The sequence below is a fragment of the Sceloporus undulatus genome, chromosome 3 (genome assembly GCF_019175285.1).
Source record: "Sceloporus undulatus isolate JIND9_A2432 ecotype Alabama chromosome 3, SceUnd_v1.1, whole genome shotgun sequence".
NCBI classification, from domain to species: domain Eukaryota; kingdom Metazoa; phylum Chordata; class Lepidosauria; order Squamata; family Phrynosomatidae; genus Sceloporus; species Sceloporus undulatus.
Genome location: NC_056524.1, coordinates 194,425,523 through 194,450,195, shown reverse-complemented (window position 1 = coordinate 194,450,195; position 24,673 = coordinate 194,425,523). Strand labels below are relative to the sequence as shown.

General features: G+C 38.5%; 1 protein-coding gene and 1 long non-coding RNA gene across 6 annotated transcripts in view; both read left to right on the top strand.

The window, feature by feature from the left end:
- TACC2 (transforming acidic coiled-coil containing protein 2) overlaps positions 1-16,254 on the top strand; it is a 31,625-nt gene extending 15,371 nt beyond the window's left edge. For 3 of the 4 annotated variants that reach the window (XM_042456657.1, XM_042456655.1, XM_042456658.1), the window contains 6 exons: positions 1,809-1,852; positions 7,077-7,085; positions 11,803-11,963; positions 12,702-12,808; positions 13,811-13,931; positions 15,741-16,254. In XM_042456657.1, coding sequence (XP_042312591.1) covers positions 1,809-1,852; positions 7,077-7,085; positions 11,803-11,963; positions 12,702-12,808; positions 13,811-13,931; positions 15,741-15,806 — 508 coding nt within the window. In that variant the 3' untranslated portion in view covers positions 15,807-16,254. The remainder of the gene's footprint in view (positions 1-1,808; positions 1,853-7,076; positions 7,086-11,802; positions 11,964-12,701; positions 12,809-13,810; positions 13,932-15,740) is intronic. The other variant, XM_042456656.1, reaches the window with a different exon arrangement.
- On the top strand, positions 16,255-23,025 carry LOC121924998. 2 transcript variants are annotated; one of them, XR_006102781.1, is made up of 4 exons: positions 16,255-16,475; positions 16,794-17,984; positions 18,829-18,945; positions 19,647-23,025. It is a non-coding gene; the product is annotated as an uncharacterized LOC121924998 (long non-coding RNA). The 2 variants fall into 2 exon arrangements; XR_006102780.1 differs by having other exon boundaries at positions 16,262-17,984.
- Positions 23,026-24,673: the final 1,648 nt, after the last annotated feature.

The window sequence follows — 24,673 nt, the reverse complement described above, 5'->3', positions numbered from 1 at the left end:
AAGTGCAAGGGTGCCAATTCGAATCGTTGAATTCCACCGTTGTGGTAATATAATTTGCACTCACTCCGCTTTGCTTGAATCCGCATCACGTAACTTGCCTTGGATTCGATTCCCCCTCGATTCGGAAGGACAATGGAAGGGCAACCAGGTGTGATAAAACATTCACATTATAACGTGAATTCACATAGCTGAACCAGGAGTCACCCCGGATCTGAGCTGCAAAAACCTCCGTATGATAAACACCGTAGTGTGTAGGGTTTCATGTGGTACTTGGTCTTCTTAAAGTACATACTTCTCACTGGGAAGTAAAGCAAGGCAGCACATGCTGACTATTTTGAATATTCCCTTTGCAAATTGTGACTCACCACTCAAATACAACGGATCAAGGCTAGTCACATTTCATTAGCCTGATTTCACTCTGGAAAGACATGGATGAGCTCCTTAAATCACTTTTAATCTCCTTATTCTAGCTAGCCTCTTTTTGAGAACAAATTCAAAATAGGATGTTGAGTATGTGTGTTTTAAAGTGAGGGCAAAGCATTAGAATTGCTTGAAGGTTTATAGTTTTGTCTTAAAACTGGGACATGCAAGTATTACCTATGTTTTTTATTTATCCAAACAAGAACACAACTGCTAACTATTTTTAATGTATCAGATCAGTTACATGAGGAGGAATATCAACACCCTTCCTTCTTGCAATCCTGGTTTCCTGCCAAAATTAGCAAAGCATTCCACCTGCAAGAATTAACTGGTAGGGCATATGGAATAGCAAAAAAGAAAAAAAAATCTGTTGTCTACTCAAGTCACTGACAAAACCTCAATGATTTCTAGTAGTCTCAAGAGAAGACTTTAAATTATGACATATTTGGTCCAAAACACACTGCAGAAATAATCCAGTTTGGGACCACTTTAACTGCCCTGGCTCAGTGCTAGGGAATCCTGGGAACTGTAGTTTATTTTTGCACCAGAGCTCTCTGATAGAGGAGGCTAAATGTCTCACAAAACATCACTTCCCAGAATTCCCTAGCATTGAGCCAGGGCAGTTAAACTGGTCTCAAACTGGATTATTTCTGCAGTATGTTTTGGACCTTTGATATATTATCAGTTCAGGCCTTCTAGTCTGTTTAGCTGTGAAGACCTGTGTGGTTTAGATAGTAGGAGTTCCAGAGATATGATATACCTATTGTGCCCATGGAACTCCATCAATCAAATCCATACATGTTTTCTACCCATGGTAATGACTTTAACATTTTTAACCAAAATCAATTTGTAAATTGTTTCCAGTTTTCAAAGCTAAGTATGAGAAATCCCACACTACTTATCAATCAAACTTATAGTCAATGGGTACTTGATTAAAATGCTTCTTGTGCATCTAGGTCCATATGGACCGTGGCAGGAGTTGTATCTAGCCTTAGATATGCCACAAGAATTGGGTGGCAGGTTACATGTTGTGGATCAAAAAGTATAAGTTTAATAGTTCTATCATACAATATATTATAAATAAACTTCACTATGGGTTGAGTATGCAGGGGTGGTGAGATTTTATCTTTCCAGATATTGCCTGACTAGAAGTCCCATCAGCCTTAGACAGCATAACCAATAGTAAAATATGTAGGAAATTCCAGTCCATTAATATCTTGGGACCATGCATTCCTCTTCTCCAGATTCAGAGTGAATGTCCATATTATATCTCAGCTGTTATTTCCCACATTATGTATTCTGAAGCTGTTTTGATGATATTGTAAAAAGTAACTTATATAGACACATTCATTGTTCTCTCTCTACCCCCCCCCCTTTTTTTTATATAGGAAAATAGTTTCAGAGTATGAGAAGACGATTGCTCAGATGATAGGTAGGTGTCGTTGTTATGGAACACAGACTTCTTGTTCTAATGAGAACATGTTTAAAGCTGGGTTGCACTTGTGATGTTATGGAAAGTTATGGAAAGTGAGATTTGGAAAATTTAGAGAAAGCTAGTTAAAGCAGCTATCCGATTCTGTACAACCATTGCATCCTGGATAGAATTTGTTGTTAAATAGTTAGATTTAACACACTTCTTATTATGGGTCTCAGTGTAATCTCTGGTGCCAATGGATGGCTCTCAGTGTAATTTCTTGTGCCAATGGATGATTTCTTTAATTCTCCATGGAAAATCTATTAAGGAACTCATTACATATGTGTATATGTATATTAGCACAGTTCCTAGCCCATGGAGTGGTAGGTACTCAAATCTTTAGCAACTGTTAATCTGATCCTAAATACTTTGATCACAATCCAGGGCACAGTACAGTGTGTACAGTACAGTGTGCACAGCAAGGGTTTGGCATCACTTCACTCTGGGAGATTTCAAAAGGAGTCTGTGATGCAGTGCAAAAACCCTTCATAGGGGAGACAGAAACCCTCTGCATTTGTGCAAATCCTTGCATATTCCTACAGCCCCCTTGAGCATAGTTATTCAATTGAAAACCGGTTTCACTTACTACAGTGAAATGTACTTCCAAAGAAATGAGGAGAGTTGCTGCTCATATGTTGTGAGTAGAAGCAGAATATGATTTCAGTCAGCCATGCTAGGAAATTGTAAATAGGAAAATAGAAAGAAGAAGATGAAATGGTGACAATACAACTGGCTACCCAAATAAATTTCACTATGGAAAGGGCGGGGGGGGGGGGGGAGATCCAGAGCAATTTTTCCCTTTGGGCTTCAGCTTCCTCACCCTTGAAGAAAGGAATCCCTTTTTTCTGATTGCAAGTCAGTATTTGAAAGTTTAAATTATTGCTATTTCTTCATATAATCTAGATATTCAGTAATTAAAAATGTAAAACATCTTTGATATGGAAATGCTACAGAGCTCCTGGACATGTTGGGTTGCAAAGCTAGCCACGTTACTATGCTAAGCTTCTTTTTAAGATTCTCTTCATAATTAGTTTGGCTGTTAATCACTGGTTTATTGCAAGATATTGAAACTCTGTGGATCAGCAGTGGCCTGATGGAACACATTTATCTGCTGCCAGTTTCAAATAGACAAAAGTGCTTATAGCATTGAATGTTTGTGTCTAGTAGCACCATTAACAGACTCATTGTGTTAATTGAGATAAGCTATACTTGATAAAAGCTTACCATCTACAGATTAGTCACTACAGTGCTTTTGGGATTAGTCTGTCAATACCTTCAAATATATCATTTGAATGGTTAGAAAATAAAACTTTACGTCAGCTTTCATTGGAATGTCAAGAGTGACGGAACAAAGCCTCATAAAGGAGCATCACTTTGAAGAGTTTGAAATATGTATGGTGCTGTGGAAAGCAATATTATTTTGATTTTTTATGTGCCCCCAAGTAACTTTGCAAATGTTAAAGTGCTTGCAAAACCATCTGGAGAGTTCAGTGTTAATCATCACACTCTAGATGAGAGATAGGCACAGTGCAGCTGTGGGACCACATGTTACCCTTCCTAGCCTTTTGTTGGAGCTCTCAAGCCCTCCAGACCTCCCAGATTGTTTTTCTCTGGCCAAAAATCAAGAGAGAGAGAGAGAGATGAATTGTAGCAATTCAACTTTTAAATGATTTCCAGGACTCGTTGCACTGTTTAACATCAAAAACTACACAAACTACACATTTTTCAAAGCCAGAAGTGGACTACAGCCATGTCTGCTTTTGCTTCTTTCATTTTGGGGTATTTTTGGCAGTCCATACTGTTCCTTGAGGATCTTCTCCCTCCCACTGACTTACCACAGTTACCCACCACTTGTGTAGTGTCACTGGATCAAGGATACAGTGTATTTATGTATTGTTTTATTGTTTATCTTGAAGCTCATCTTCTCTTTTTCTTTTGTCAGTATTTATATCACCTCTGTCAAATGTATTCAGTACTAGTATAATAATTTACAGTGAACACTTTCCGATACATTCAATATATGTGTGTCTGTTTCTGGGGTCATTTCTGTAGTACAAGAGAGGAACCTACTTTAAAATTTGCCTAGAAATATTCCTTTGCTTTTTAGTGCTATAAGTTAGCTATTCTTTTAGGGGGAGAAAGGAACATACAGTACTTTTGATAGTTCTTGCTGTTGTTTCTGACTCATATAACCTTTAATGTAACCCTAAGGTGAATCTGTCATGTTTTGTTTGTTTGTTTGTTTTTGTTTTTGTTTTGTTTTTTAAGAATTAGTTCAGAGGGGAATTGCCTTTGCCTTCAAAGCTAAGAGAGTGTAACTTGTCCTGGGTACCTGTTAGGTTTCCATGACCAGGTGGGGATTTCAGCATTGGTTCCCAAAGTCATAGTCCAAAACTGAAATGAATACATCATGCTGACAGTTCCAGTTCTACCTAATATTTATTCCATTCTGCATTCCCCTTTTCCTCCCTTCAGCTCTGGAACATTTTTTCCCCCATACAAAACACTACTTTGATCTTTTTGCTGCTCTTCTGCTACTCTTATAGCACCTTAGATATAATCTTCAAACGATATCCCTAAATGGCACTCTTTAGGACCAAAACCACTTAAAATTTTGTAGTAAAATGTGTTAATATAGCTCCAGGCTAACCTGTAAACACAGTGTTGATTTCACTGCTGATAACAGGAATGACAAATCCTGGAACAATTCAGTGCTGGTACAACTTCAGCATAAATGGTTATGATTTTGCTCCAGTATCTTATAGGCAAGAATGGGTAACCTCAAATCTGTAGCACAGCTAGATAGCTATAGCAGGCCAATCCAGGTGCTGCCTTAAAAGCCACAGTCCCTCATACAAGGAAGACAGAGCAGCAAGTGGGCCATAGTCTAAAAGATAACTCCTTCACACTGGACCCATCATCTTTGTTCCTTGATTGGGAAAGGAAAGTCTGGACCTGGAGGAACTGCACTTCAAGCAGCCACTCATCCTCACATTTATCAGTTTCCCTTATCCATGCAAAGAGAAGCATGGAGAGAACAATCTCTCTATATATGGATAAAAGGGAAATGGCACTGGATGATATCAAGCAAAGGTGTTTCAGGGAAAAGGGAGGTCCATCTGATGGCACTGATCCAACCCCTAAACCATGTTTTAAGTGTTTTTGTTGTGATCAACTGCTAGAGTAACCTTCTGTATAATTTATCTGACAAGCTAACAAAATTAAACCCCACTCCCATCCCTGGCACTCACATACGGCCAGCATTTAAACTCAATTTAAGAGGGCAACACAACAGTGCAACTTTATGCATGTGTACCTGGAGGTAATTCCCACTAGGCTTTAGTCAGGCACAATTCCATATTATCGGTGTGCCTAGGACTACACTCATAGTTTCCTACAGCTTTGTCAAAGATTCATGCTCTTTGACTAAGTTACTAATGTTGGTGAAACCTTTAGGAAGGTCACCCAGAGCATGCTTGGCTGCTGTTTTCAAGAAGCAACCAATTGGAGACAGAGGTATTGGCTGATTTGCCACATGGCAGAAGTCAATATGTGCTCCTTCCCTTTGTTATTGTCATGTGCCTTCATGTCAGCACAGACTTTTGGTGACACTACCATAGGGGTGGGTTTTTAACAAGATTTATTCAAAGGAGGTTTACCATCACCTTCATCTTAGGCTAAGAGAGTGTGACTTGCTCATGGTCACACAGTGGATTTCCATAGCTGAGTGGGGATTTGAAGAGTAGTTTTCCTGAATCTTACACTCAAACCACTACATCATGCTGGCTCCCCTGTGTTTCCTGCCACAAAATAAACATAATAGAAGGTTGTACTGACACCATTCTTTTCCTTCAGAAAGCATGGAATTCTTCTCTGATTGAGTTCTCTCAGATAGGAGAGGTTTGAGACACAAAGGAGTAGATACATCTGGAGAAGCGGAGCCCATGGGACATAGGCAACAATTCCAAATGGCTTTGGTCTTCACAAGGTGTTTTGTACAGTTTGGGTTGCCAGACCTACACCAGCTTTAAGACTTGGTACATAAAAGTTAGAATTACTGAAGTTCAGTTTGCATGGTTTAAATGTTTGAATAGCCTGATGCTTTGTATGTTAACAATGGGATTTCAAATTCCAGTTATAAAAGAAAAAGAGATGTTATATACTTAGTGGGCTTCTTCTAATCCTCATATATCCGCCTATACTGCCTGATTAGATATGTGGGAGTCCCATATGGTGTGCATGTATATAAAATATATTATATGTGTGATATACCAATGTTGAAATCCCACAGGAAAAGAATAATGAAAATATCATACTGGTTTCCACATATAACTTGGAGAGATCCTTCTGAGCTCTTCATAAGCCTGCAGCTGAATGTATTCTGCTAATCTCTTTTGATGGAACATTGAATTGGGTCAAATAGTCATGATAAGGCTTTAAAGAAGTGGCTTAAGTAAAACAGGACTCAGTACTCTTGCCAATAGCTGTGACACAGATGCAAAAAGATCTGAATGTGAGCTGTGAGGCAGGAGCTTCATCTGACTATGTCTGTGTATGGCTGCCAGTATCCTTTGGCATGTATTCTTCAGTTATTATCCATCTTCAAATAATTTCCTTTGTTAGAATCTTTCCACTTTTCCTCTTTGTTGCATGCTTTTTTGCATTACATAATTAAACTGGTTTTTGGCTGTGCCCATGTGTTTGTCACACTGTAGCTTGGAGTGCCATCCACTGTCAGAGACATATTTTTAAAAAACATAGACTGATGGTAAAGATTATAGAGTGAAATACCATTTGTTCTGATAAACAAATGCTCCACACATTATGCAGGTTCCCTTTGAATGCTCCCTTTGTCCCAGATATTTTGTGAGGGTAAATTCCATATATAGCATTCCCATTTTTCACAGTTTCCATATTTACAACCTGATTCCCTGCCTTCACTCAACCATTCATTCATATGCTTGCTTATCATCCCTATATTTGTCAGCCAAAACCAAATTCATTCATACAAGACAATTTTGCTATTTAGGTCACCATCACAGAATGAAAGGAATATTGTGCTCTTTGCATTACAGACTGTTGCATTTAAGTTTTTTCTGCTTCCTTGATAAATTCCCTGATTTTTCTATTTTGCTTCCATTTTTGTTGCTTCTTGTTCTTTGCTTGCAAATCCAAAACAAAGGCAAGCCTGGTAAGTAATGCTTTTGCCAACTTTGGCACCTGCATATTGCATTTTTTTTTCTTTTGCTTGTATTCTTTGTATTTGCTGTATCCTCATAGGAATACAAGACATTAATACCCAATACATTTGGAAAGCAGTGGCAAATTCTAGATAGTGAGATTCATTGTTCTCTTTTACCTCCTTAATTATGGTATAGCATTATTAACGGCTAACTATGATTTCTAACTGTTTCCAAAGCTTTTGCATTAATAATTCTGCATTATAAACTGTGTCGACAAGAGTAATTTCTTCCATTGATATCCAGTTTCCCAATATCTTCTTCCATGCACGTTTTAATAAAGCAGTAATAGTCTGTTTGTGGTCTAAACCAAAAATCCGACCCCCAGCTTCATTTATGCAGACAACCCATCCATTTTATTGCACAAAAAGTATTTGAGTTTTGAATGTGGACTTTTTTTACCAGTTCGGAATGATATCCATAGTTGTTCAGTGTGGTATCTGGGCAGGTTTTGATTTTTATCGCTTTGTACCCCCCCCAAAAAAAAATCTTCAATTTTGAGTTGATTAATTGCCAGAAGGTTATAGTACATGTAGGGGTTATGAGAGGTAATTATGATCAGAAAGGTGTGGTGAAATTCCATCCTAAAATGGCTGAGATCACAAGAAAATACAAATGAAAAATAAGAGACCAAGCTTTACGAATCCCAATTATACATCTTCCTGTTCAGAAACCCCACACAAACTGTCAGCATGGTCTGAAATCCCAAGTGTGGAAAGGTGGTGCTCTATTTGCACACAGGGGTGTAGTAGCTCCCCACAGGAGTGACATCTCATGAGATGTTAGAGGCTGCTGCTAGGAGGAAACTGGGAAGATTCTCTTAGTTTTCAGTGTTATATGAAACAGTTAAAAAGGCTTACATGTTTAGGATAGTTGCTCATTCACTCCCTGCTGATTTTAGCCATGTGGGATTTTATTGCATAGCTATTTTCACCTTACAACCTACTCAGATCACATTTGTAACTGTTGGTCTAGAGACTCCTATCATAAGATAGATCAGATAGATCATGCCAGGTATCCTTTCCTGGAATCTGCTGATGAGATCTGCTGCTGCTCAAGAAAGCTGCTGACCTCCCTACATGGAAGACCTTCCTGCAAAAATTTAGGAGAAGAAATTATCACAGAGATTTTCTCCTTGCCTCTGTCTTCAACCACCTTTTCTTACTGATGTTTGTTGACAGGGAGTGGTATGTGGTTTGTTGTTGTTAGCTGCCCTGAAGCTTTTTAAAAGCACAATGAAGATCAGAATTTAAATTTTTAAAAATTCAGTGTAATTTTTATGGCTAAATTAATATGACTACTGAAAATGACAATGTGGGAAGTTGTTAATCATTCTTCATCTTATATACCACATGTAGGGAATGAATCCTCCACTCCAAATCTAAAATCCAGACAACACTGTCAGCTTTTTACCCTGTCGCTTGTCTCTAGCAATTACTCTGCACAATGAAATGTATAAATGTTGCTGTTTTCCTAATAATTTGCACAAGTGTATATAAATATTTTATGCTATGCAGTATTGACTACATCTTAATTTTAGCTCACAATTAAGGTTGTGTAAGATTAAAAATGAAAGCTAGAGAAACATTTCCAGTTCAATATTGTACCTGTAGTTTATGCTACACAGTTAGGATATGGGCTTTTGACATCCTTTTCTATCAGGGGTTTCTTAAGAAATCCTAATCAAATAAATGCTTTACTATGAAAAATGAAATTAAATTACAGTAAGCCCTTGGTATCCAGAAGGGATTTGATTACAGGACTCCCCATGGATACCAAAATCTGTTGGTGCTCAAGTTCCATTAAATACAGGGATATAGTAAAATGGTGTCCTTTATTTAAAATAGCAAAATCAAGGCTTCCTGTCCGGATTTATTTTTAAAATATTTTAAAACCATAGATGGTTGAATCCATGGATAGGTCCCATGGATATGGAGGACCAACTTTAATAGGAAAACATAGTCCTTGCATGTATTACTTTTTGTTAATTAATAAATTATACAAGGGCTGGTGTTTTTAACAATGTTATTCTTTTCTCTAATTTGGGAGTAAATCCCACTGAACACACTGAGAATTATTTCCAACTAATTCTGTTTAGGGTGGGATTTAAAATTTTCATGAAGGATTTTCCTGTTCAGCCTTACTAGTTTATGACACGGAGGCAAAGCACTCAGAACAAGTGGATAAGCAGGAATTAAATCCAGGAATATCCTGCAAAAGTTTTCAGACAATGTCCCCCAACGTCGCCATTATCCCACATTTAACCCGTGAATAATGTGGGCAAAACACACTGCTTTTTACTTTCGGGCCTTTCCTGAAAATAAAATGTGGCCAAAATCGGGCAAATCCCACACTTTAATTAATGGGTTAAATGCGGGATAATGGTGATTTTGGGGGATGTTGTCTGAAACCAATCCCGCTTTTTATCCATGGGGTGTGAATGCTTGCCTCCCATGGTCTAAACTTCTTAGTTTCTGAGTTTTTAATCCATTTGTGAGTTCCAACTATCAAATCAGTTACTGAGTGCAAAGTGAACAATTATGGAAATACCATTCCTTCAGTGGGTTTACTGTAGTTGAGGGAGCACTAAAAATGGGTGAACAAATTACTTCCTTGTGATCTTTTCATGCAATGTATGAAATGATGACTTTAAAATTCCTCGCACAAGACATGTGTATTCTAGCTATAAATCTTGGCAACACATTTTTATAGCAATATACCACAATCCTTTTGGACTGCAGTTCCCATTGGCAGTGTAGATTAGGGCTGCTTGCAATTATAAGCTAAAAAACATCTGGAGGACAACAGCTACCTTACCTTGCTTCAGAGAGATATTTGCAGACGGAAACTTACAATAGTAAATTGGGAGTGTGGCACACTCTGGTAGTGGCTGAAGGGGTGCTCCTGAGAGTTAAAAACATGCATTTTGGATGCAGAGAAAGGCTGGGTATGGTGTCCTTCATATGTTTTACATAGGCACTGCCAGCAGGTTGCACGTTCCTTCATTTTCTTACTGTTAGGAAAATCTGAGAAAATTGCAGGCCTTTGCTCTTAGTATTTCTATTGACATTCTCAGTAGACTCTGTGCTAATCTCTACTGCAAAAACGATGCAATCTGACACCGCTTTAATTGTCATGGCTCAATATTATGGAATTATGGAATTTGTAGTTTTATTTATTTAATCCTCTTTGTCAGAGAGCTCTGGTGCCACAACAAAGTACAAATCCCAGATTTCTGTACATTGAGCCATGACTGTTAAAGTGGTGTCAGACTACTTCATTTTTGCAGTGCAAATGCATCCTCTGTTACTTAGGGATCCTTTCTTTTTTTAAAAAATAGGTAATTGTTTGATTTACAGTACAGGTGGTACTGCTTCATGTTACCTTTTAAAGGTTGGACTTATCTTTTATTTGCATGTGAGCACAGACTTGCAATGTATAAACATGAAAGCATATATTACCAATGTGTGTATTATACCAAGATAACCACAAGGGAGGTGTGGATTGCTCGCCAAGTAAATGCTTGGTAAGAACAGAAAGACTGCAACTTTGGTGGCTTTTCTAGTTTAAAGAAAAGAACAGGAAAGAGGGGGATGTGATAGAGAGATATAAAAATATAGATAGTGTGGAGAAGGGGGATAGGAAGAATAACTCTTTGTCACAGTCACTAGAAATGGGTTGTCTAGTGAAATTTTTAAAAAGACAAAAAGGGCTTCTTTGCACAGCTGAATTATGGAATTTTCTACCTCAAAATGTGGTGACTGACTAACTAGATTGCTTTAAAAGTGAGTTAGACAAAATTCATGGAAAATAAGAAAATCCAATTGCTGTACAGGCCGAAGTGGGCAACTGCACGATGGCCGTGATGGATTCCCCCCGAACCCTCCCATGGGCCGAACCTCCCACAAAGCAAGCCCAGATCCCTCCATTTTCCTTGCAGTCCCTCTCATTGCTTCCTGTCACCATTTTGAACTGCACTACAGAGGAAATTGCAGTTATTTGGAAGTTGGGTTGGGTTATTTTAATGTATTTTCAAATGTTTGGGGTTCTTTGTGTGGTTTAGGGGCAAAAAGTACCTGAAAATCACATTGATTTTTTTAATGGGTAGGTTAGAGGGAGTGGCTGGGGGTCTGAGAGGCCACCAAACTGTGGTCTAGGGGTCACATGTGGCCCATGGGCTGCACTTTGCCTACCCCAACATAGAAAATGACTATATACTGGCTCTAGATCAGAAGCAATAAAGCTCTAAATGTGAGTCACTGAGGAAGGAAAGAAAAAAGAGGTGGTGTTGCCTTTGTGTCTTACTGTGAGATTTCCCATAGGTATCTCATTGGGCACTGCAGGGAAGCATGATGCTAGGAAGCATGATGCAAGGCTTTTCTGACATTGATTGCTTTGTTTAGTCTTCCAGCTTTTCTGACTCATTTTTCATTTATATGAATCCCAATTTTGCTGAATTCAGACCTGCACAAAGTAAACAAATATCTGGAAATGGCCTAAACACTGGCAGAAAAGAAGCTCATTTCTTCATAGAAATTTTGGTACCTGCTTATGTATACAGAAGGAGAGGCCAAACTCATTCTGATGCTTAATATCCTATATAAGACACACTAGAAAATACTAATTAAAATATTTTAACAGAGTCCCTTGTATAATTGTCTCCCACAGAGGATGAGCAGAGAGAAAAATCTGTGTCCCATCATACTGTCCAGCAGCTGATTATCGAAAAAGAGCAAGCATTAGCAGACCTTAATTCTGTGGAAAAATCACTAGCAGATCTCTTTAGAAGATATGAAAAAATGAAAGAAGTTCTTGAGGGATTTAGGAAGGTAAGTCCCTGTGAAGAAATGTTTGTAGGCTTATACTTAACCCAGAGGTTCATTCTTGCTCAGGTGCACATTTGGATCTGTTGAATAGACCTCTGGTAACTTGAAGAATATTAGTAACCACTATCCACCTTTAGTCAGAGATAACTGTAGTGAGACCAGTCAAGGCAACTTCCTTACACCAGTAGACCATAACTGGGTGGTTATACATTCTTGTTTGTGAAACACTTTGAATTGTAACCATGTATGGCCTATTTGCCAGAATTGTATCTCATATGAAAGCTTCGGGGTCAGACTTGCTCATTAGCTGAGCAGCTTGTGAGATGCCCTTATGTTAGCCTCAGCTAGAAGTAGCCCGAAATGATTACTTAAAAAGAAGGTTTGTATGATCCAAAACCACTTTCTTAAACTAGGATTTTGTTGTATTTGATACATGTTCTAAGTTACTAGATGTGCATGCAGAAGCAATAATTTCTGTAGAATGACTGCTGTAAAACAGGAATATCCAGACTGCACATTAACTGTGGTGTGTTTAATATTAGTTGTATTTTCTGTTTTCTGTACTTTCTGTTTGTCCTGTCTGTCTATATTGTGAACTAACTAGAAGTCTCACAGTTACCAAGCAGCATACAAATATTGTAAAGAAATAAAGTCATTTAAACCCATTGAATTTCACCAGCATGCTGTAAATGCTTTCTTGCCTCCACTGGTAATTAACTGTACTTAATTTTTCCATTGAAGAATGAAGAAGTACTAAAGAAATGTGCACAAGAATATCTATCACGAGTGAAAAAAGAAGAGCAAAGATATCAGGCCCTCAAAGTTCATGCAGAGGAAAAACTGGACAGGTATTTGACCAGTGGGTGGGAGCTTCAGCCTTGTAATTACAACCAGAGGATTCTGTATAATTCTCTAAGCTTTGATCCCATCAGAGGCTTCTCTGTGCCAAGAGAAGCAGATTGTGTAAAGGGTACAATCTTTTCTCATTAAATTAACTGGTATCTATTTTCTGAATTCGCATTATATGTTCTGTTAGTCATGAGGAGAAGAATAGGGAGTTGCATATACCACTGAATCCCTGGGAATCCTACTCAGTTGTTCTCCATCCTTCCCTTCTTTATGTATCACCATACTAGGGAGGACTATTTTCCCAAATTAGAAACGGGGTGTTTTGTTGTTGCTGTTTTTTAAATGATGGTTACAATCCAATCTCGTTTCATCAATGTCAATCAGAGATAAGTAACAGCAGCACTACATGACCCCCATGCAGATTATCAACATTGTACTATACAACCCCTGTAAATAGTTGGGTGCTGTTAGGCAATGTGTAATGCACAGCCACAATATGCAACTGCTGTGCATAATGCAGAGGGTTGCTTGATATATCTCTCTGTTTCTGTTAATGTCATCAGAATACATCACCACACTTGTGTATCTTGATTTAATGCCAGTAACATGCTACCTGCCAATACCTGACAGTTCTGGCAAAGTTCCACATCAAGTATCAATCAGCATCAAATTTGGTACTGGCATAGTATACAGTAATTGTACAATTATCACCTAAATTTATGCCTAATTTATAATGCTTTTCAAATAAAATAATGGTTGCTTGTCAGGGTATTTCATAAGGTAAAATACACACACACACTCTCTCACACACACACACATAAATAATAAAGGTTTAATACATCCTAACAGCTAATAGCTCTCAAATCCAGCTTTCCTTAGGGTCTAGTCCAAGCAATCAAATTTCTCTACTCCCCCTCATCCAAGATTTCAAGTTATTAGTATATACCAAAAGCAAGACAATCTGTCCTTAGCATTCATTCCAGTAATTTGTCTTTTCACAGAGCCAATGCTGAAATTGCACAAGTCCGTGGCAAGGCTCAGCAAGAACAAGCAGCTTACCAAGCCAGCCTCCGTAAAGAACAGCTGAAAGTGGATGCATTGGAAAGAACACTGGAACAAAAGGTGACTTGATGTGAATTGTATCTTAAAGCTGCTTGTAGAAGGTATCTTTGAGTCCTGAATCAAACACAATGAATACTTGCCTAAAGCAAATCTCTAACAGGAGAATTCAGGTTCATTCTTTGATTATATAACCACTTCTGAAGTAAATGCAAGTCATACTTCATGATCCACCTATCAAGAGTAGAGTGAGTTAATATTCCAGTAGCATCAGTGTCTCACCATTGTGAATTATGGAACACCCTCAGGTAGACCCGCAGGAGTGCCTAGTATTGAGGCCAGGGAATAGTGAGCAGGCAAAGCAGCATCTCTGGTGACTTCTACCCTTTCACATTAGCACTAACAACTGGATGCAACAATTGTCCTGGATTAATATTAAATGTGGTAGGCATATTATGAATACCTAATGGGAGCTGATGGTAAGAGCTTTCTTTTGGTGGGTGCTCCACATTGTGGGCACAACAGTTAGGTTACACAGATAGCTAGACTAATGGCCTGTTCAGACAGGCAGGAAAGGGCTGTGAGATGCTGCCCCTTTTTCTCTTGGATCATTGTGGTGGCAACTGCACAGGCGCAACAACAATCCACTCCAAAAAGGAGCTGCGAAACGCAGCTCCTTTCTGCGCTGCTGCCAAGGCACCATTAGCACCCTGGAGCGGCGTGGTGATGTCTGTTGTGCACTGCCCCATTTGGACACAGCACACCAGGCATGTCATCAGTGTGCATGCCATGTGGATGCACACACACCAAAATGGCACCCAGAGAGTGCGGAGCATGCGGATGCTCCCCTCTCCCAAGCCCTAATTTAGGCCCCAGGACAGCATTTTTTGCCCGTCTGTATCGGGATTATGGTGCGTTACAGATGTGCCGAAGGGACGTATTAGGGTTAGGAAGGGGCGTAGTAGGGTTGAGAAGGGGCATCACTTCTGGACGCCCCTCAACCCTAGTACAGACCGAGTCCGTACAAAATGGCAGCGCCCGTCCACACGGGGGGCACCATCTTGACGTAGCAGACGCATTGTGTCCGCACGTCGCATGGTGCAAATGATGCCGTGAGTGTGCCATTGGCGCCTCGCACCACAAAGAGAAGCACCATTTTGGGGCTTCTTTTTGCAGCGCAGTGGAGCCGCGCAATTTGTGCATTGGGGCTCCTCCACACTGCAAATGGCGGCAGTGGCAGACCACCCGTTTTGGGTGGTCTGTAACGCGCCTATGTCATACTTGGAATAGACCTAGTGAGTTCACTAATGCTATTCAGACTAAGCCTGGATCCAAAGTATAGTCTGAAACTTCATTTATGCAAACAGCTGGTTGGCATACACCTAATTTTCTAGAGACAGGGTTAAGCAAAGTTCATTGTTCATTTAAAATTTGTAGAATTCTCCTTTTGCAAGTACAAAACCTCATAAAGCTGTGAATTGTTTTCTGAGTTTCTTAGCTGTGACCCACCTTGTCATTGCAACTCTGAACTGCCTCTTATCTCTAAGTAAAAATCCAAATGTATGCAAATGATGACAGCTGCTGATTGTTAGTTCAGCCTAGAATCCTTGGAGATTTGAAAGGTCTCACTTCTACAACAGTACTAATGGATACTACTGCTTCAATATTGGCACATAAATAGAATCTCAGTAACAATTACATAAGGATTCTGCCCACCTCTCACTTTTAGAACTATATCCCCAATACTATTAACTTCTCTACTGGTACAGCTATACACATGATCAGAGAGCTGTTTGTTGTACTGTTGCCTAAAAGATTAAATACATTTGTACACTAACAAATGTTTACTCTCTTTCGTGTCTTCTTTTTCAGAATAAAGAAATAGAAGAACTGACAAAGATTTGTGATGAACTGATTGCCAAAATGGGGAAAAGCTAACTTTTAACCAAAATCCTGGAGTTCAACCTTGAGTGCAATATGACCATTGGCACACTGATGTCCACACTTTGATGTGAACAGGATTCTATTTTCACTTTTTTGTATGCACTACTGTATTTTCCCCTTTCTAAATAATGTTGATTTGATTGTATGCAGTACTAAGAAGACTATCAAAATTCCTTGCTATTGTTTGCAATTTTTTTCCTAGTATAATCCATAGCAAGTTGATCTCAAAAGTTCCTGTATCAGGGAGATTTGTCAATTTCGTTAATAAAAATTACAGTTGCTCATCCTAGCCTTCCCTTTGTACATGAGTTCCCATGTTGGATGTCTTTTTTTGGATTTAATATAAATGTGTATTACTTGCATGGGGACTCTTGCCTTAAGGAGTGTAAATTTGATCTGCATTTACTGATTTGTAAAATAAAATCAAAACTTGGAAAATTAATGTTCCTGTCTTTTCTCATCTTTTTTGTAAATACATTGTGCTTTCCACTGTAGATGCAAGTATGGCTTGGCTTCCTTTCACTATCCGTTTCTTTTTCTTGGACACTGTCGTTTCAGAGGTTTGGCACAAGCAAAGCTCCTGTTAAAGTCAGAGCAGCTGCAGGAGGAGTGATAGTAAAGCAAAGAATGGATCTACCATTTCCACTGTGATAAGCCCTAAAGGTATCCCAGCAACAGTATATTATGAGCAGTTCCGAACATAAAGCAAAGAATTTTGACGTGGCTTCTTTTGAATGAGCTTTTTAGACTCAATAGCTATACAAAAGGCCTGCTCCCTATGGGGATGAAAACAGCTAGAAGTATTTTGTTGCTATGAATCAATGCATCTGCTTGTATTTTATTTTATTCTTCCTATGGTTATGGCTATAGACAACATCATGATGAGTGCCTGCTCACTGCTTTCCAAATTACAGAGAGTAATAGTACATTGTTGTTGCTGTTGTTGTTGATGTTGTTCTTATTCTTGTTATTTGCTATCAGGTTGACTTTGATGTACAGAAACTCTATGAATCAGTCATCAGCTGCCCTTCTCAGGTCTTGTAAACTCAGGGCCATGGCTTCCTGGATCGAATCAACCCACCTGTAGTGCAGCCTCATGTGGCCTTTTCTGTGGTTGCCCCTAGGCTTTGGAACTCCCTGCCCAGGGAGGCCAGAATGGCCCCTTCCTTGATGGCCTTCCGCCAACAGATGAAGACCTTCCTCTTCAAGCATCCCCGACAGATGGCCATCCAGCCTCTGTTTAAAGATCTCTAAGGAAGGAGACTGCATTGCGCTACGGTCATTTTAATTACTGTATACAGGATTTCAGATCTAGCATGGTATATTTTGAGCATAGGACTAGAACTCTTGATATTGGAGTTTGATTCTCTGATGGGCCAAGGAAACCTGCTGGGTGTTGTTGGACAAGTCACACATTCTCAGCCCCAGAAAACCCCGTGATAGGTGAGCCTTGGGGTCACCATAACTCGGAAATGTCTTGAAAGGCACACAGCAACAAAAACAAAGTAGCATTTAAAATTAGTTATTTAAAACTAGCTATTGAAAAACCACTGTTGGCCATTCCTCAGTCTGTAGAATGTGTATGGAATAGATGGTGAGTTCCACAACTTATTTTCATAAAGCAGTAAAAAACATAATGTTTGGAGTAGGCCTATTCATCATGGTGGGAGCTACTTTTTTTAGCCCCTGTTTTCCAAAAAAGTTAACAGCAAAAACTAATGTCATGCTTGTGGAGAGATATTACAGAAATGAGGATGAACACTTAGCCCCTTGCAGGATTAAGGCCCATGTTTAATCTGAAGGACTTGAAATCTATGTCAAATGGTATCAGGTGCCAACTGGCATCAAATAGTTTCTCTTAAGAGATGTATTTATTTATTAACTGGCTCTGAGAAAATTTCTTTTAGATGATGATTTAAAGCATTTCCTGAGAATGTTGTGAAGATGGAGAGGTACATCAGACTGGAAAGATAGCCATAAAAAGCTAGATAAGTAGCATTCCGCACACCTCTTTATCCTCTGCATCATCCTCTATAGAGGATTAGCTATGCTGAATAAGCATTAGAGCTTTAATGACAAACAGTTGCTTTGTCTAATGATACATTTCTTGTTTCTGCATGATGAAGCCATTCACCAGCTTGGTCCTGCTCAGCTTGCTTTTCGCCATCCAAAGTGAGTAATTTTCTTCATTTTGTCTCACTGTTGTGGCAAAATTAGCATATTTAGCATTTAATCTCATCAGTTGTGCATAATTCATTAATATCAAACACTTGTTGGGTATGGAACCACTAACACTAGTTTGGGGTTAGTTTAAGCTATTGCTGCTTATGGTCAGTTCTTTAATGTGCATTACAGGGATTTCAGTTGGTACATTACCAGAGCTCACAAGGGCAGCGTGATTTATCTTTTTTATGCATTTTAACATTAAGAACAGTATGCCTGTTGCTTAATTGCAGCCTTAACACACACACACCCAGCAAATATCCTTACTACTCAGAGCAAAGCTTAGAAGTCTTATACTCTGCAGTATTCCCTCATTAGATTCTGAATATCTGTTGTCCATTCCCAGAATTCAGCTCCCAAGGAAGGGTAAGGAAATTCAGGTTCTTGTTGAGATTCAGAAATTTAAAGGATTAGGAATTAATATTTTTATTTCTTATGGCAATGTTCCAATAAAGTTAAGAAAACTGTATACTATCATTTCTAGGGTTTCTTGCAAGAGCTCGCTTTTATTGGAAGGCAAAGAGGAAATAAAACTTCAAAAATATTAATTCTCTTACATACAAAATAAATATGAAGAAAAATGCAGTGTTCATGGGCTGGCTTTCCTTTCTACATAGGTATTCACATGACCGAAACATAATGAACTTACTCATAATAGGATATATATTTTTTATGATCATCTGGAAAAGTCTATGTGTAGTGTAATTAAAAATGACCTCCTTGTTAAGATGGGATCAGAGATAATATTAATTTTCTGCAAGTTAGTCCTTCATTTATTTTTAAATGATGACAGGTGAAGCGCTGCAATGCTATACATGTGTAGGCACAAGTGATGAAGAATGTAACAGACAAGGAACAGAGCAATGTCCAGGCTATTCTGATGCATGCGCAATCATCAGAGGACAGACAGGTAAGTGCCTATAAAACAGTAGTAATCTAAAGGGTTTGGCTGGCTGCTTTTAAAGGAAGAAGGTTTTGAGAAGGCTTTTGTTGTCATGTTCAAAAAAGAAAATACGTGGGTCAAAAATTATAGATCGGGGAACAATATTGAATTTTTAGCATGACTTATCACTTATATTTCCATCTACTTTTGTGTAGGCAGTTATATATAACCACTGAATTTTTAATTGTCAACAAACATTGAAAAAAATCTTCCCTGCATTTTGGGGACCGCTTGAATCCTGGGTTTGATAGATGCCTTCTATTCTTTCCCTTTATTTGGGAGTGAAATAAACTTGTGTTCTCAAAGGTCTATGTGCAAATGTCATTCCACAAGATTCCAGTGAGAAGTTGGGGTGATATTCTAGTTTCAGCAGCCAAGTCGTAAATATGCTGTAGATAGTACTTAGGCAAAAATAATATATTTAGCAGGTGCAGGGGTACCTAGCTCTACATTACTGCTTGATTTGCCATAAATAAAAAGACGGAGAGCAAAATGTTATCATATAGCCAAATCAAAAGTGGTTTGTTTCTTAAGACGTCCATCTCTTTTGCCTAGGGGTAAGAGGTTTGAGAAAGTGAGCCTAGATGTTCCAATTCAAGCTAATAAGATGAAGTAGATAAGCATGAATGGCGTAACATGTTTTGGATTTGCCTCTGAATCTATTCTAGGTGGCATTATGAAGTCTTGTTCCTACAAGTCGTTCTGTGAACGGGCACGGAGGGAAGGTTCCCGTGCACCAGGAGTACGTGTTCACTGCTGCTACTCAAACAACTGCAATGCCAAAGGCCTGGGCTCAAGAAACATTCTCTCTACCAGCTCCCTCTGTCTACTTTTCTCTGCCATCCTCTGGCAGTTGTTTTTTTAACGCAGAGTGAAACATGAACTGGGTAGGATGGAGCAAAAGCTGTTAAACCTGAGCTTATAAAGTGTAATTTGAAACAATCTGGGTGAGGGTAGATCAAACTTTCTTGTGAACATAGCACAGAAATCAGTGCCATCAGATGTTGGTGAGGAGCGGGGTGAAAAAAGTACATCTGCATGCTGAAAATAATTATAAGCTTCTGTGTCTGCATACAGGGATTTAAGTGACTGACAAATGACATTGTACGGTTGGCTTCTCATAAAGCCTGTACTGTTCACTAAATGAAAAAATGTGATCAAATTAAGGACCCTTCCAAATTGGTCTCTTAAGAAGTAGGTATTCTCCCGTGGTATCATCTTGAGTTTTTTCCAGTTGTACTGGCTGTTGTCACCTCTGCACCTGTTTAATGTGCCCCATTGGGGGGACCATATGTAGTGGGGAATTCTAAGGCAATGCTATGACATGAAAGACAAATTTTCTCCTCTCTTAATTTTCAATTTTCTTCTTAGATTTATAGTGTTTTAGTGCAAAAGAGCCATTTCATTGTTACAATATAAATCTAAAAAAAAATTAAAAAGAGGGAGGGGAAGAGTTTTTTGTTAAGTTATGTCTTGGAATTAGAAAGAAAACCACTTAAGGATGGGTTTGTTGCAGGAATGGCCAGAAAATGGTCTGGTACAACAGAAACATTGTTTGGTTATTTTTTTCTAAAGAAAAGACAACTATAACAAGAAATGCTGCAAACTCCAGCAAACTCCTGACACACATCTCCATCTGGAGGAGTCCTAAGAAAATGAAGACCTGTTAATTCAAACAAAAATGTTGATGTGTTAATGCAAGTCATGAATGGGAAGTGAGAATGGACTGATTAGTCCCATCCTTGACATATGTGTCTGTACCTCAAACATCTGCATTGAGGAAGCCATTGTGCATCTAGATTAGGATGGGTAACTGCATGGGTGCCAAGGGCTAATTCCCCACACTACCCCTTTGTGGGATGTACCTTCCTAGCACACCAAAATACCTCCGTTTTTATTCAGTCCCTCTCAGATTGATGAGCAGATGTGGTGTCTTGTCACTTCCTGTCACCTTTTTGAAAAGTTCTCCAGTGAAACTGGAGGAACTGAGAGGGGGAGTGTGTGTTATTGTAGGGTTTGATGGATTTCTGTATAGTTTGAGGGCAAAAGTCATCTGAAAATGACACTAAAATTGTTTTAAAGGGGGACTTGTGATAGGTTTCAGGGCCACAAAAGTGGAATCCATGAGCCACATGTGATCCACAGGCCATACCTTCCCCTCAACCCTAATCTAGATTCGAGTTGCATGCATGAAAGCATCCATGTAATCTGGAACCTACACAGTCCAGATTTCAATGCTGGACAAATGCTTTCAGCTGTGTGCATAAAGACTTCTGTGCTGTAGACATTTGTGCTCTAAGTGTGGACAAAGAGGAGCAGGGGAAGCCAGTTCATTATGTTTCAGGGAGGATTAGCAAGCAATCCAATAATTTAGAAGATAAATTAGAGCTGGATTATTTAGTTATGTATCTTGGTTTCACAGTGTACGGTTCTGCAACTTTGGCATAGTTCTGCATAACTAACAGCACAGTATTTAGAGTGTTGTTAATTCAGGAATTTGGAAATGATCTTCTTGTACTGAGTGTGTTTCATTACAAACATAGTTGAGGAAGAAGTATCGTTTTGTGTACGATAGTACCTGCAGTTGTAGCCGCAAAACAAGATTAAGTAATCATACCATTTCCAGATGATAGATTTAGGTTGCAGTCCTTTCCCAGAGTAAGGTGGTATAAGTCTTACTGAACTCAAAGGGACTTTCATATGAGTAGAGACAAGGTAGTGTTCTTAATTCCCATCTTAAATTCCCATCTTAAGTTTAACCTACATAACCATCAACTTAACCTGATGTTCCTAACTATCCATGTTTGAATAAGATAATTACTTTCAAGGTCTTCCTAATCAAATTCATTTCAGCAAGACAGTCTGCTTATCGAAATGTCCTGTGCATCAGTCATATAAACAGTGGATACTTATGTCATGAATAAACTGCAGTTTTCCTAAGCCCACATCAGTATACCCAGTTGTAATGGATGATGGCATTTGCAGTTCAGCAATATCTGGAAAGATATATGTTGCCCACCTCTGCCTGCAAATTCATATACAATATGAAATTCAGCCTGATCTTCCAAACAAGCTGGTTTTTAGGCATTTGTACAGGATGAGTCTCCCTTATCCAAAATGCTTTGGCCCAGAAGTGTTTTGTATTTCAGATTTCAGAATATGTGCATATACATAATGACAGTTTAGATTTACACTGTGAAGACTGATTCATGGGAGCAATCTCAGTCAAAACCTAATATGGATTACACAAATTACATTTGCCAAAGCACAAGTCCCACTCAGAAAAAGCATGTATATTTTATATCAGGTTTCATGAGACCATTTGGGCCTCTAGATGTTCTCTCTTATAGTTTGTTATTATTAGCCTTGCTGGGCGAGGCAGATGGAAGCTGTATTGCTAAACATTTGAAAGGACAAAGATTCCCCATTCCTGCTTTACAGATTCTAGGAGGCTGCCAGGGCTGGATTAACCATTAAGCAAAATAAGCACATGCTTAAGGCATCAAGGGAAGGAGAGCACCATAGAAATTTTCCATTGTTGGACTTACCATGGACCATATAGTGCACAACTGAAAAGGTTCAGCTGAACCAGGTTCCAAACAAAAAAGGTTTCCACAATAAATGGAATATACACACGCACATAATAATAATAATAATAATAATAATGATGATGATGATGATGATGATAACAACAACAACAAAAAATAATACAATAGTAACAGAGGTTAATGATATACATTAATCTTGAGAATACAACAAAATTAGAATTTGGTAATCCATTTTATCATAGACTGGTTCATTTCAAAAAAATAAATTTTTATTTTACAGTTTACTATTGTTTATATTTTGAGTTAGATATATATGGGGGCACCAAAATCTTTTAAGTGATTACGACCTCTGCATGGTTTAATCCAGCCCTGGAAGCTTCAAGCTTCTTCAAGCCTCTTTCTTTCTCAAGTATGTTGCAGAATGTTAATAGGTTATTCTGGATTAAGAAGAAACAAAATACAATGGATCCTTGTTATCTGCTGGGGTTTGATTCCAGGAAATCCCATGGATAACAAAATAAATGGATTCTTGAGTCCCATTAAATACAATAGCATAGTAAAATGGTGTTCCTTATATAAAATGGAAAAATCAAGGTTTGCTATTTGGAAGTTTTTGGGGGAATATTTTCAAGCCATGGATGCTTGAATCCATGGATAAAAAATTCGTGGATAAAGAGGGCCGACTGTATAGTCAACTGAAAGTCAAGAATCAGACAGAAAGTACATGATATATGTTAGCATATCTGAGCTTTGGTCCTGCACCCTTGCTTAAATTGTTAAGTTCTCTACACATACGTTAATAGCCATGTGTGTTTTGATGTACCATACTAATTTTACAAACCACTAATAACAGAATTGGAGCTTGAACTTTTTTTTTTCATTACCTCTTACAGCACAAAATCTATGCTGGTTTACTCTCAAGTAACCCTTATTGCTACTACAGTGCAATCCTATGTCTATCTGAAAGTCCTTTGGTGTTTTATGTAATTTCCCAATAAAAATGCAGAGATTTCCAGACTTGCAGACTTAGCCTGGACTAGGTGTGGGTTTCTTAAACAGTGGTCCCAATTTATTTATAAAGAAACAATTACTTTATTTATTAGATCCTACAGGTGCTTTTGACATGTCAGGAACAGCAAGTGCTCAGCATTCTGGAACAGAACAACTGATGCCTTTAGCATTTAATACGGATTTTTCTGGTCCAACCTAGCCTTCATTCCAATGGAACTCAGTAGACCTGTGACAATAAGTTCCAACACATACCTGTTTTAAAACATTTACAAGTTTAATTGATCAAATATCTTGAAGAAATCAGTTAAACCCCCTGAACCTGATACAGATAATAAATCCATTGGATTAATTTATTGTTCTTGCAATGTTTCTTAAACTGTCAAGTTTACACATGCAGAAAGCTGCCTGCCCTGTCTACCATCAAGGCAGCCTTTCTCCAGTTTGATGCCCTCCAGATGTGTTAGACCAAAACTGTCATCATTCCAGACAGCTAACACATCTGGAGGGAGACAACTGAGGGGAAGCTGTGTTAAGATGCTGGCCATGTGTAGGCCCTGGGCTTGACAGTACTGGCAAAAATTACCAATCTGATTTGTGATCCTTCACAAAGTGGTATATACAAGTTCCCTTGCTTTCTTTTCATAACTCATTAACAGTGCACAGAATCAAAATCCTGACTGAATATTTCACACATATTTTCATCCCGTAGCTATTTACCACTCATGTTTGTACTTGCTGACTCCTGTGTAGCTATTTGGTAGTTTAGCATTTCTACATAGCAATGCATTTAGTAGCCATAAGCATCTCTCATAAAGCCCTATAGAGGAAATCTGTACTCAGATCATTGTGTGTGTGTATGTGTGTGTGTATAAATAAAGAAATCTATGCTGGTTTACTCTCAAACCTTATTTATACCAGTGAAACTAATTCCCATATAAGTATAGATGACACTGCAGCCTTACAGTATATTTCTTTTGCAATGGAAATAAATGCATTCTCTATATGAAAATGTAGTATTGCTGTACTATTTCTGAACTTGAAATGATAATAATTGTATGCATTATTCAATCTCGTGCTTTTGGCCACCCACTCAGATTCTATGTGGATTAGCTAGTTGACGCCCTTCCAACAATGAA